The sequence below is a fragment of the Onychomys torridus genome, chromosome 3 (genome assembly GCF_903995425.1).
Source record: "Onychomys torridus chromosome 3, mOncTor1.1, whole genome shotgun sequence".
In the NCBI taxonomy this organism is placed as follows: Eukaryota; Metazoa; Chordata; class Mammalia; order Rodentia; family Cricetidae; genus Onychomys; species Onychomys torridus.
Genome location: NC_050445.1, coordinates 140,723,323 through 140,736,384, shown reverse-complemented (window position 1 = coordinate 140,736,384; position 13,062 = coordinate 140,723,323). Strand labels below are relative to the sequence as shown.

General features: G+C 47.6%; 1 protein-coding gene across 1 annotated transcript in view; it reads left to right on the top strand.

Annotated features, from left to right (window-relative positions):
- Galnt8 (polypeptide N-acetylgalactosaminyltransferase 8) overlaps nucleotides 1–12,193 on the top strand; it is a 31,290-nt gene extending 19,097 nt beyond the window's left edge. The window contains exons 7-11 of the mRNA XM_036181955.1: nucleotides 1,322–1,507; nucleotides 3,322–3,459; nucleotides 3,888–3,983; nucleotides 5,978–6,148; nucleotides 12,050–12,193. Coding sequence (XP_036037848.1) covers nucleotides 1,322–1,507; nucleotides 3,322–3,459; nucleotides 3,888–3,983; nucleotides 5,978–6,148; nucleotides 12,050–12,193 — 735 coding nt within the window. The remainder of the gene's footprint in view (nucleotides 1–1,321; nucleotides 1,508–3,321; nucleotides 3,460–3,887; nucleotides 3,984–5,977; nucleotides 6,149–12,049) is intronic.
- Nucleotides 12,194–13,062: the final 869 nt, after the last annotated feature.

Genomic DNA, 13,062 nt, shown 5'->3' with positions numbered 1-13,062 from the left:
TGCACTGTGTCTTCCCTCCTTTTGTCCCCCCTTTCCTTTCCTTCTCTTCTCATGTCTTTCCCCTCTAGACAGGGCCTCATTTTGTGGCCTTGGCTGGCTTACAACTTGCTATGTAGACCAGGCTGTGTGTTCTTGAACATACAATACTCCTGCTCTGTCTGCCGAGGGCTGAGCTTATAGGTGCACATCATCACATCTAGCAAGATGTGCCTATAAACTCATCAAGTCTGTGATCAGGGGTCTATGCAAGGCTGGAAACCAATATTCAGTTGGTATTGGGCTCTCACTTAGGCTGAACTGGGGAAGGACTTGCTTTTAAGGTCACAGGACATTGATAGTGTTAATACCAACTGAGGCAACATTCGATGTTTCTTTGTTTTGTTTGTTTGTTTGTTTTGTTTTGTTTTTTCCTGACTGGCACTTGGTTTCTGGTCAAGTGTCCCTCCCTGTTTGGTAGCTTATCCCACAGAGGCTTGCTTTTTCAAAGCTAACAAAAGATTCTATCTTCTAGCAAAATGGGTATTGCTGTGTTTTATCACATAACCACACACAGATTCAAAAGCACTCTGTTGTCTCTGCCATGGTTTGTTGGTGGGAAGGTGGCAGGTCCATACTCAAGAATAAAGGGTTGGGGGAGGGTGCTGACCCCGGGAGGAAGGACCAAGGAGGCTACTGGCATCTGCCCACCCTACAGATGTGTATCTGGCATGCTAGTAGAAAAGGATTATGGGAAGCTGGCTAACTAGAGTGGTGCCTCAGGTGTCTTGGGCTTCCTTGTTCTGAGTAACAGAGGCGGTCCCTTCTCTGAGCCTTTCAGGAGAACTTCTGGAAGGAGGTCAGATTGACAGAGCTGTTTGACACCAGAGAGAAGCAGTCTGACAGGCTAGGTCAATTTATATAAGAAGTTGGGGAGGTGCCATTGCGGTGGGAGTGGGAAGACTAAGGTTTCCAAGCTGATTGTGGTGGCTCATGTTCCTAATCCCAGCACTTAAGGAACTAAGGCAGGAAGATTGCAGTGAGGCCAGTTTAGGCTGAGTAGGCCAACTTGAGCTACAGGATGAGACCCTGAATCAAAAGGGGAGGAGGGTCTTGCTGGGCGGCGATAGCGCACACCTTTAATCCCAGCACTTGGGAAGCAGAGGCAGGAGAATCTCTGTGAGTTCAAGGCCAGTCTGGTCTACAAAGAGAGTTCCAGGACAGCCAGAGCTGTTACACAGAGAAACTCTGTCTTGAAAAGCCAAAAAGAAAGAAGGATCTTTGTCAGTTCATTGGCTGTAGGGTCGTGGTATTGAGGGAAGGTGGCATTGTCGCTCTCCTGCAGGTGTGGCAGTGTGGAGGGAAGATTGAGGTCTTACCCTGCTCCCGGATCGCTCACCTAGGGAGATACTACAAACCCTACGCCATGGACCTAGATATTCCCTTGCGGCGGAACGCTCTACGAGTGGCGGAAACCTGGATGGACAAACACAAATACATGGTCTACTTGGCCTGGAACATTCCTCTCAAGGTTGGTCATGGATTGAACAGAAGGGAAAAGGAAGGAAGAGGAGGTAGCAGTGATGGTGGGGAATGAGAAGCTGTGGGACAAACACAGTGTCCTGGGCTTGATGGATTAAGGTACGGTCCGCAGTGTGACAGCAGTTCCCATACAACAGCAGTTGTATGTATGTACGTATAACACTGTGTCCAGATACTGTTTGATGTATTCATTTTTCTCCTTTGGTTTTTTTTTTAAAGATGGCATCTTCACAGTATCTCAGGCTGGTTTAGAGCTCATGGCAATCCTGCCTCAGCTTCTTCAGTGTGGAGAAATATAGGTCTGAGCCAGCATCCTGGCTCATGTATGAATTCTTTAACCATCAGCGTGCACCTACAGGGTAGTTTTATGGATGAGGAAGCCCGGGCACAAAGTGAGTTGGAAAGAAATTTTTGAAGCTAACACTAGTCCAGACAGTGAGGAGCAGAGACAAAACCCAGATATGTCTGCCTTCCAGATTCCATGTTCTTCATTTCATACGGAGAAGGGTCAAACACAGGGCCTTTTTGTCCTCCATCTTCCCCTACAACAGGGACTTATGTAGCCCTGGATGGCTTTGAACTTGCTCTGTAGCTGAGGATGACCCTGGGTTTCTGACTCCCCTACTTCCACTTCCCTAAGGGCTGGGATTATAAGCATGTACCTCCATACTTGGTTTCATGCAGTGCTGGGGATCGAACCCAGGGCTTCATGCATTCTAGGCAAGCATTCTACCAACAAAGCAACATACTCAGGCTAGGCATTTGTTCTCTTAAGAGGGCACGGATAGGGCAGGTGGCATGGATGAATGGAGGAGACACTAGTGTTGCTGGATTCACATGTATGGGGGGTGCTCTGAACTGAGCCCACTTTCCCCAGGCTACTGTGCTGTCTCCTCTCCCTGACCTCTGGATCCTGTTTGTTGAGGCATGCTTGATTCACAGAGACCAGTCACCTCATTGACAAACTCCTCTTCCATCACTGGATAAGCTCAGGGAGTCGCCAGAGAGCAGGGAGTCTGGGCAGTGAGAGGCTGTGGAATTAGCCTAGAGGGAAAAGCCTAGAGATCAGGAGCAAGGTGGGACTCAGGAACCAGTAGATCAGGAGAAGATAAAAATGAGCAGAAATTCCGGAGCCTCCTTCAGAGTTCAAAGTCATGAAAGTGTTTTCACAGGCTCCTGCAGTTAGCTCCCTGTTGGGAGAGAAAGTCTTCTGGTGTTCAGGGGTTCCAGCAGTGTGGTGGGCAAATGAGCGCCACCCCCCATCATCCTTAGCTTTCTATCTCAGCAATGTCGTAGTGTCATAAAGGAAGCCATAAAGGAAGTTTCCTAAACCAATGAACTAAGTACCATCAGAAACAGACCTTACAAGAATTCTGGGAAGATGATAGATACACACTTTCTGCATTTCCTTCTCTATCTGTCTCCCTTAGTATTCCTTCACAGTGGTTCCTCACAAACACCACTTCCACAAAGTTCCCTTCACAGTTTGAATCTTGGTACCAGAAGTTTTGTTTAAGCATTTTCTGGCCATTGTATTTTATATCCTTTTGATACCAGAGGCATCTCAAAAGGGGAGAGTCATGAGAAATCAGCTTGAGTGTACCCCACACAGGATCTGTCAGGATAATAAGCCAGCCAGGGTGCCTAGGGCTCCAGGCTTCTGCTTTCCCTGTGAATATAAGAGATCAAAGTCATCTCTAAGTTCTAAGGAAAGAGCCAGTGCCCACACGGTCCACAGGAACCAATGGAGTCAAGGCTGTTTTGAAGTCTAATGAACTCATACCACCTGTATTTTCTCTTCAGAATTCTGGAATTGACTATGGAGATATTTCTTCCAGAAGGGCACTCCAGAAGAAACTGAAATGCAAATCCTTTGACTGGTACCTGAAAAATATCTACCCACTCCTGAAGCCACTCCCCAACATCGTCTGCTATGGAAGAGTATGTGTTGGAAATGTACAGCTCAGATTTGAACTGTTTCGTTGTAAAAAAAAATAAGGCTCAAAGCAGTCAAGGAATTGTCCCAAATCCACCCTGCCCAAGCTCCCTTCAACTGCCCCCCTGAATCCACCCTGCCCCCTTCAACTGCTCCTCTTTCTTCTTGCTCCTGAGAGGCTTCCTTTCTTCTCATTCTTCCCAACACCTTGTTCTTTTTCTCCTCCACCTCTGCATCCTTCCCTTGACCCGCTTAGCTCCTCATCCAGCCTTTGACTTCATGCCTCTGAACTGGGCTGGAGCATATCGCCCTCTGCTGGTAGTGTTTTCTGTCATCCCATGGTATAACCAAAACCCAAACCAAAAAATACAGGGCCTGAGGTATCTTCTTTCTATGATCCTATCCAACAGTGTGGTTGTGTTTTCTCCTTTAGATGAAAAATTCACTGGATGAAAGTGTTTGCCTGGACCGAGGACCTGTTTCAGGCAATTCTCCCAAAATGAAACCTTGCCGTGAGCTCAGTGAACAGGTATCTCCTACTGGCATCCCTGCCAGGGTTGTAGGTCTGTACTGGCTCAGAGAACCTGTGCCACAAGTTAGCGTTTCCTTACTGTTAGAGGAAGGGGAAGGCAGGAGATGAGCATTCTGGGTAATGTGTAAGCATGTACCGTTCATCCTAAAAGTTCAGTAGTGACAGCCAGGCCCACAGGGGCAGGGAGGACAGGCAGGAGAGCTCTAGGATGACATTCATTCTCCGGGTGACAGTTTTATTGGCAGCCTCCCCCATCACTTATTATCCTCTAAACTTGTGGCTCTGCTATCCATTCTGATGTGCCTTGGAAACTGGACAAGCAATCCCATCTACATTCCTGCAGAAGGAAGCTGGAAGAGAAGGGAGGGAGAAGGGGATCCCTGTGCTAGTTGGGCTAGATGTGATGGTGCCAAGTGGGAGGGTGTTCTTAGGGAACTTTGTTATTGAGACTACAGACATATATTATCTTACTTTGCTTCTTAAAAATGTATCTAAAGATATATTTACTTTATGTGTATGAGTGTTTTGCCTAGATGCATGTAGGTGCATTGCGTGAGTGCCTGGTGCCCAGTGTCCACAGAGGTCAGAAGAGGGCATAGGATCCCTTGTAACTGGAGTTACAGACAGTTATGAACCACCACGTGGGTGCTGGGAGCAGAACTGAGGTCCTTTACAAGAATATCCAGCAATCCTAAAACTGCTGAGCCACATCTCCAGCTTTGGCACCCCCAAATCTTGGTGTGTCTGCTGCCATCCACCTCATTCCAAGTGCTGCATCTACAGGTGCTTGCCAGCCCACCCAGTTATGCAGTGCCAGTGATCACACCCAGAGCTTCCTGCATGCTAATCAGGCACTTTACCCATGAGCTACATTGCCAGCTGGCTTTTTACTTACGTTGTCCTTGCAAAGAACTTTCAGGGGGCACTTGGTAGAGGTAATAGCCACAGAACTATTGGAAACCTGATCCACAAAGACTCATCCAAGCTGACTGAAGGTCTATGTCAGGTTGGGAATTTGAAGGCAAGCTGCTTCCCTAGGATCAGCATCACTTGGGTGACCAACATCACGTGTGCTTCTGTTGATAGTTCTTCACTTGAGTTGAGATAATTCTTCAAAGATAAGTCCCATCCACCACCCATACCAGCCATGATTCTTTTAGATCCATGTTCATCAGCTCTTTGTTGCTATGGGAGAATACCCGTGATCAACAACTTAGGGTCAAAAGATTTATTTTGGCTCAAGGTTCCAGGCCATGGTTGCATGGCTCCAAGTTGTGGGCCTTTGGTGAGGCAGAACATCATATCAAAGTTGCTAGCAGGGGTGCAAGCATAGGAAGGGTGGGGGAGAGATCAGGAACAAGATGTAATCCTTAGAACATGTTCTAATAGCCTCCTCTGACTAGTCCTCCCCCGCAACAATGTCATCAAATTAGGAATCCACCAAGGAGATGATGAATCCATTGATTAGGTTGGCATGCCCAAAACCCAGTCAGCTCTCAGTGATTGGATCCACCCGCTGATCACCAACCATCCAACCTATGAGCCTCTGGGGACATGCTATAACCCATCATAGAGCCCTTGTGGGAAGGAGGGTGGGCTGAGTGTCCCTGTCTGCTCTTCTTGCTAGAATGTGCTCAGGCTGGTGAGAAAGGCAGTGAGACTCATGTCCCAGGATGTTCATGCTCTCCCCAGGCCTAGGTCACCCATCCTCATGTCTTCCCCGAGTTCCTGAAGTTTCTATGGCACTGTCTAGGGAGAAAACTACCACCTGGAACTGGCTGTGAAGTTGGGTCTCCTGAACACGGAAGGGTGCTTGAGAAGGAAGAATACTTAAGACTATTGTGGCTCCAGAGGGCTTGAGCTCAAATCCTGTCCTAGGCACTTTTAGAATGTTCTCAACCCTCTCTGTAGCTAGGTTTTCTAGCATACAATTTAATGGCTGAGGCCTCCCTGCTCACTGGGCCCAGCATGGTGTCCTTGCTCTCTTGTAGAATGTGTACTACCTCCTTTCTGGAGAATTCTACGTGGGGGAACTAATTGCAAAAGAAGACATCAATGAGCAATACTGCCTGACGGACTCTGGCCGTGGGGAAAAACCCACATTAGAGCTGTGTTCTGAGGCATCGAAAAGAGGAGAACACATCTATTGGGACTTTCAGCAGGTGAGTTGTTTGGGTTTGAAAGGGCAGTTATCCAAACACTGCCTGAAAGGTTCAGGTTTGGCTGTAATCTACAGTGCTTTACAAAAATGATTTTCTATGCTAGTATGTAGGGAGAAAACCACACACACACACACACACACACACACACACACACACACACACACACACACCAACAAAACACCCTAACAGTCATCTCAGGATTTGCTGTGTCCCCATCTTCTTGCTGTGTGTTGTTGCCTCATGGCTAATAGTTGCTGATCCACCAGAATGGCACTTCACGAAGGTTACATGGCAGTGGTACTTCCTTAAGACAACAGAATGTTTTGCGTCAATGGTACTGGCTATGGAACTGGGTCTCCTGAATAGAGGAGTGATTAAGAGAAAAAACTACTTCAGATTGCTATGGTTCAACCTGCTCTTGTTACTTTTAGAAAGTTCCCTACCCTATCTGTAGCTAGTTTTCCTTATATATAAAACGGAGACAGTAAATGTCTACTTTATGGGATTAAGTGAGATAGCATGTGACAAGCATTTGGCACATGCCCAACAAACGGGAAGATTTGATACATATGAGTCACTGCCTTTAATTTTATTAGGAATAAGTATCAAACTTGGGAGCACTAGGTGGGAACATGTAAAAGCCCCTCCTTCAGTTGAGTGCACACCTATGATGCTAGCACTCAGGAGGCAGAAGCAGGAGGATCACCAAGAGTTCAAGGCCAGCTTGGTCTGCACGGTGAGTTCTATGCCTACACCCTGAGACCCTGTCTCAAAGAACAATCAAAGCTCCTCCTTTGACTTCAGCATCAAATGACCAGCACAGGGTGGAGAAAATTTGCCAGAAGGCCTGTGACAGTAACATGAGGAACCTTACTGACCACAGCCTATGTGTGAAGTTTCTCTGTGTGCAGGATGCTTCAAAGGCTTGTGTCTTAGACTACTTGGGTAGGACCACGATGTCCTGTGGGGAAGATGCCAACCTGTCTGTGATCATATTTCTGAACACCTGCCTACTTCATCAGGCTCAGGGGCTACATTTTGAAAAACATGGACTTTTTTATTTAGACATTCTTACTCTGTAGCCCAGGCTAGCACAGAACTCAAGATCCTTTTGTCTCAGTGTCCTGAGAGCTGGAGTTATGTGCATGAACCTCCATGCCCAGCTAGCAAATGACTTTTAAAAACTTATTTCTTTACATTTATTTTATTTTAATTTATTAGTATGTTTCAGCCCCTCTGGAGCTAAAGGTCCAAGGGGTTGTGAGGTGCTGGGGACCAAATTCTGGATTTCTGCAAAGAGCAGCGGGGGCTGAGCATCTCTCCAGGTCCACAAATAACTTCTTAAAGCCAAAGTGGTTTTATTTATTTACTTATCTATCTATCCATCCATCCATCCATCCATCCATCCATCCATCCATCCATCCATCCATCTATCTATCTATCTATCTATCTATCTATCTATCTATCTACATCCTGACTGACGTTTCCCCTCCTTCCTCTGCTCCCAGTCCCTCTCCCTTACTGTTCTCCCCTGCCATCCACTCCTCCTTGTTTCTGTTCGGAAAAGGTGCAGGCCTCCTGTGGATGTCAACAAAACACGACATATCAAGCTGCAGTAAGACTAAGCTCCTCCCTTTTTATTAAGTCTGGGCAAGGCGACCCAGTGTGAGGAATAGGGTCCCAAAATACAGGGAAAGAGTCAGAGACAGCCCCTACTCCCACTGTTAGGAATCCTGCAAGAAGACCAAACTATATATCCATCACATGTATGCAAAGGGCCTAGGTCAGTCTCATGCAGGCTTCCTGGTTGTTGTTTGGTCTCTGTGTGCTCCTATGAACCCAGGTTAGTTGATTCTGTGGGTTTTCTTGCGATGTCCTTGACCGTCTGGCTCCTATAATCGGTCCTCCTTCTCTTCAGCAGGATTCTCTGAGCTTGGTCTAATGTTTGACTGTGGGTCTCTGCATTGACTGTGGTTTCTATCAACTGCTGGATGAAGCCTCTCTGATCACTATTGGACTAGGCACCAATCTATGAGTCTAGCAGAGTACCATTAGGCATCATTACATTGACACTTTTTCTCCAGTCATGTTTGAGTCTGTCCTGCCTATGAGATGTGCTGGGGTAGGATGGCACAGAGATTGTGTGAGTGGCCAACCTATGGCTGGTCTAGCCTGAGACCCATGCCATGAGAGTGGGCCCACCCGCAACACTGCCTGGAGCACCAGGACCCAGAAGCTGGATGGCCCAGAGACCTAGGATAGAACAAACATGACTGGCTTTGTTTTGTTTTTAAGAATTTGCCATTAGCTCTGGAGATCCCTTCAGGGAAAAAATATGTACAAAATAAGTTCAGAGGTTTTGCAATCTCCCTGAACTATACAATATTGATTAAGGAGGAGGGAGAGGAAGGGGAGGAAGGGGTGTGGAAAAAAAAGGAGGGGGGTGAGGAGGAACACTCTCAGCTCTAATGACAATGAGTGGCCAGACTCCTATAAGCCCTATGTGAGCATCATTCTCTCCAGTCTCTCCTCACCAGGACCGGAAAGTGTTCCTCTGGGTCCAGGCAGTCTTTCCTTGTATACTGTGCTTCACCTGCATGTATGCATGCAGGCCAGAAGAGGGCACCAGATCTCATTACAGATGGTTATGAGCTATCATGTGGATGCTGGGAATTGAACTCAGGACCTCTGGAAGAGCAGTCGGTGCTCTTAACCTCTGAGCCATCTCTCCAGCCCCTCCTAGGATTCCTTGAATCCTTGTCTCATTGTCTCTTAGAATAATGTTTACTTGAACTTTGCTTTTTTGACACAGATTTTCACTCTGTGGATTTAGGACTTACAAATCTCAGCCTCCAGATGCTGGGATTATAGGTGTGCTCTACCATGCCTGGCCTCACAGAGCTATGGCCTTATGGCTGGGTTTTGTCTGGTGTCTGTCATTCTGTGGTGACAACATCTGGAACATGGCAGGCATTTGGCAAGTGGTTGAGGACCAAGTGCAAGGTTGTCCCACTTGGGGCATCAGCTTGGAGAGGTGAGCTAGGAGACAGGGTTATGCTGCCTTCCCTAAGTGGAAGAGTCTTATCAGAGATAATCAGTTCCTATGTTCGCCCCGTCTATCTCCCATCAATTGTCCTCATGGTTTGAGGCCTGGAGTGAGTCAGCACATCATGGTGGGAGCACATGGTGAATCAAAACATACTGAGATCATGAACCAAGGAGCAGAAGGGAAAGAGGAAGGGCTTGGGCTCTCATGACCCCCTTTGAGGTCGTGTCCCAATAACTGAAGACCTATATGTAGTTTCTACAACCTCCCAGTAGTGCCACACTGAGGGACAAGGCCTTAACACACAGGTCCTTGAGGGGCATTCCAGACCCTAGTGATACTGAGGAGTGGCTGGGGAAATGGTTCTGAGATCAAGGGTGGGACACAGGAGCAGGGAAGGACTTCCTGCCAGGCCAGCGGTTTTGCCTGCCCTGCAAGAGCAGGCTGCCTTGGTCTGTCATGGCTTCTCTAGTCAATGCAGTCACCAGGCCCAGCATGTGGCAAGTTGAGTGTACCTGTGGGATTTTAAATCTTAATGGACTTGTTACTTCATGCACAAGCCTAACAATGCTGAACCATTAATTGTATCAGGAATTTTTATGGTTTAATAAATTGAATTTCCTTACCCACTGAAGACTATGTTCATAAATCACTCCCAGTATTTAACTTTAAATTTAATGATCCTTAATTTCCTAAGTGTTTACAAAGTACAATCTCAACATGAAGTCACAAATTCAATTATTCCATGACACATCTTAAAATTGGCATCACAATGTTCATTAGTAAAGATGTTGACTTATCTTAAACATAGCACAATTCCTCCTGGTAGCAAATAGATACAGAATCTTTGGGAATGTGTTTGGTTTCCTTAATGCCACATTTTATGGCAAAGCTCCTGGAATTAAAGATACTGTTTATTCTAAAGAAATAATTATTCAGACGTGGAAAGTGGTCTTCCCAAGAGAATTTTGGAAGACAGCTGTATTAGTGACTTTTTTGGGCATTGTGACAAAATGTTTGACAAATACAACTTAAGGCAGAAAGGGTGTGTTTTGTCTCATTGGGGGACACAGTCTTCCATGAGAAGGCACGCTAATGCAGGAAGCTGGTGAATGCTGCTCTCTCCTTTTTTCCTATTTATTCAGCCTCAGATCCCAGCTCATGGGATGGCGCCATCCAAATTTAGCATGAGTTTTTCTTCCTCAGTTAACTTTAACACCCAAGAGTGTGTCTCCTGGGTGATTCCAAAACCAGTTCAGGTCGACAATGAGAAGATAAGCCATCGAGTCCCCTACTCATTGAGGTTGATGAAAGAAGAGATATTTTTATTTCAGTGGGAGGCCTGGCCTGCAGGACAACAGGACATTATGTCTGCCACTCGGAGGCTGAGGCCAGGTCTGTTTATATGGCCTCTCTGACAAGAACTCTACAAGTTAAAGGGGAAGGTGACTGGGTGGCTCCTGGCTTCTTACATAATGCTAAATTCATTTGCATCAGCTCCTTCTCTCCAATCCTTTCCTATCCACGTTAGGTCTAGAAGCAGGAACTTTCAGATATAAAGATGGTATTTGATTGGATGCCCAGTCTCTACTATACCTTATTTATTTTGTAGGCCCCACTGACAAATTATTCTACTAAAAAACGTTCCAATGAACTGAGAGGCAGATATGGTTAGATAGTCCCTCTGTTTGCTTTTACTCTCATGATTCTGAGTCTTGAGTCCTTCAGAGGAGGCTGTGACCTCTGAGCAGCACAAGGGAGCAGTGTCCATGACTGAGAATGAACCTTTCAGGAGAGTCTAGGTCTTGATACACATGGATAGTCCTGTGAGGAGCCTGGTGTCCAGAGTAAACAGAGGAGGCTGGGTGAAGGTCAAGGTGGCAGCACAAGACCCAGAGAGGGCTTCTGGAGGCGGTAGGAGGAGTGGAGGGCACCATGGCTGAGGAGTGCACGAGGCGGCACCCACAGGATGTGGGAGTGTGGAGGAGAGAACTCCCTTGGGAAGGTGAGGAATGCAAAGGGTGGGGTCCAGAGAGCAGGTCCTGCCTGCAGACGGCAAGCTTCCCCATTGCTCAGCTGTGGCCATGACAAGGAAGGAACTGGGTGGGGTGAGAGACTGTATGAGAAAAAGAAGGACCAGCTTCTCTTCCCTCCCTCCCTTCCTTCCTTCCCTCCCTTCCTTCCCTTCCCTTCCCTTCTTTCCTCCCAGACAGAACAGGGAAGGAGTACACAGAGGTGGACTTAGATCTATCATACAACTTTCTTCTATCTGGTCACTCAAGGGACAGTGACCCCAATTCCAGCCTTCACATTACTTCTAAGCCCAGTTTTAGAGATGTGGAAATCAGACTCAGAAAGGTTATGGGAGTTGCCCACAGTCCTGTGGTGTGTCTCTGGGAAGTGAGGACTCTGCCTCAGTTCTGCAGTAAGGCCCAATAACATGATGGGAGGGTACCACTCAGAGGGGTGAGGTAAATGTGCTGAGGTTCCTGTGTGATTTCTGCTCTATGCCTCCTTCTGTGAAGAGGGAGGGAGACAACAAGGAAGCGTGGTTCTGAGGGTTTGGTGGGCTCCAGGGTGGAGGAGTTCAACGAAGGGCAAGTGACAAGGGGTGCCCTGCAGGATGCAGCCGCGATGCCCAGCGGAGTGCAGGGCTGCCCTTTTACCCCTGCGAGACACCATCTCTGCGAAGCTTGTACACACAGCTGTAGGCAGGCTAACTCTACTCTTTGCTTCTGTCTCCTCTGAGAGAGGACTGAGGAACTCTGCAGAGTAAATCTGACCACCCAGCTGAGCGAGGGGCTGTGCTGCCTAAGAAGACACATAAACACCTCGCCTTTGTCTCTTCCATCTAGGGAAAATCCATCAAAAACAGGGATACTGCACGGTGTCTGGAGATCAAGAGAGACCCCTCACGTACCTACAGGCTTGTGTTAGAGAACTGTACCCAACAAACATGGAAAATACAGCATATAGGCAGAAACTGGGACCACTCGTAGCCAGCGAGCCCCAGAGATTTGGATTTGGAGGGCCCTGTTCCTCGGACTGGAATGGTGTCTAGCCACAGTGCTTTCATATTGGGAGAGGATGAGAGACAGACATCTGTTTGTCTACTGTGCCTTCAGCATGCAGCTCACAGAGGGGAGGCTTGAGCACATGTCAGAGTGTCTGCCGGGGAGAGTGGCGGAAACTCTGAAGCCTCGTCCCCAGCTTGCCTCGAGAGATCGTGATATGCATCAAGCGCCATTCTGGGAACTTCTCAAAATAGCCAGCATCATCTGGCTGCACTGTGGAGACAGTGAGAGGGATGAACGTTTATCTTTGATTTCCACCAACGTTGTTTAGCCTTCATTCCAACAGCTACTACCACTACCTGGCCCACACCTCCTCTCTGGTCATCTGCTCCCCTCCCTAGACAGTCGTGGGCTGGGCCATGTGACAGGCTGGATACTCTTCCTAAGTCTGACAGCTACCCAGGTGGCCTCAATTCCCTCCCTGTCTGGACTGTCTCGAAAGAGGCAGCAGACATACAAGTGACTTTCTCAAACCCCTATACCACATCCTCAGTGTGGGGCCTCTGGATGGCCCGTCTCTCCTGCTGTGGCATGGTCACATAGAAGGAGGAGGATCCTGTGTGTGTGCTGTAGGCTCCTGGAGTCTCCTGCAGTGCGGCCAAAGACAGAGTAGCTTCAGATGCATGGAAAAGCTTGTGACTCCATTCCCAGTGGGGAGCCAGCTGAAGGTGCACAGAGGTAACTTTCCACTCAAGTTGGTGAACAGCAAATAGTACACAGTACATTCTGTGGGCAGGGATGTGGGAAGCAGGTCATCTCACACATCTGTGACAGGGTTTCAAACTGGTGCCAGC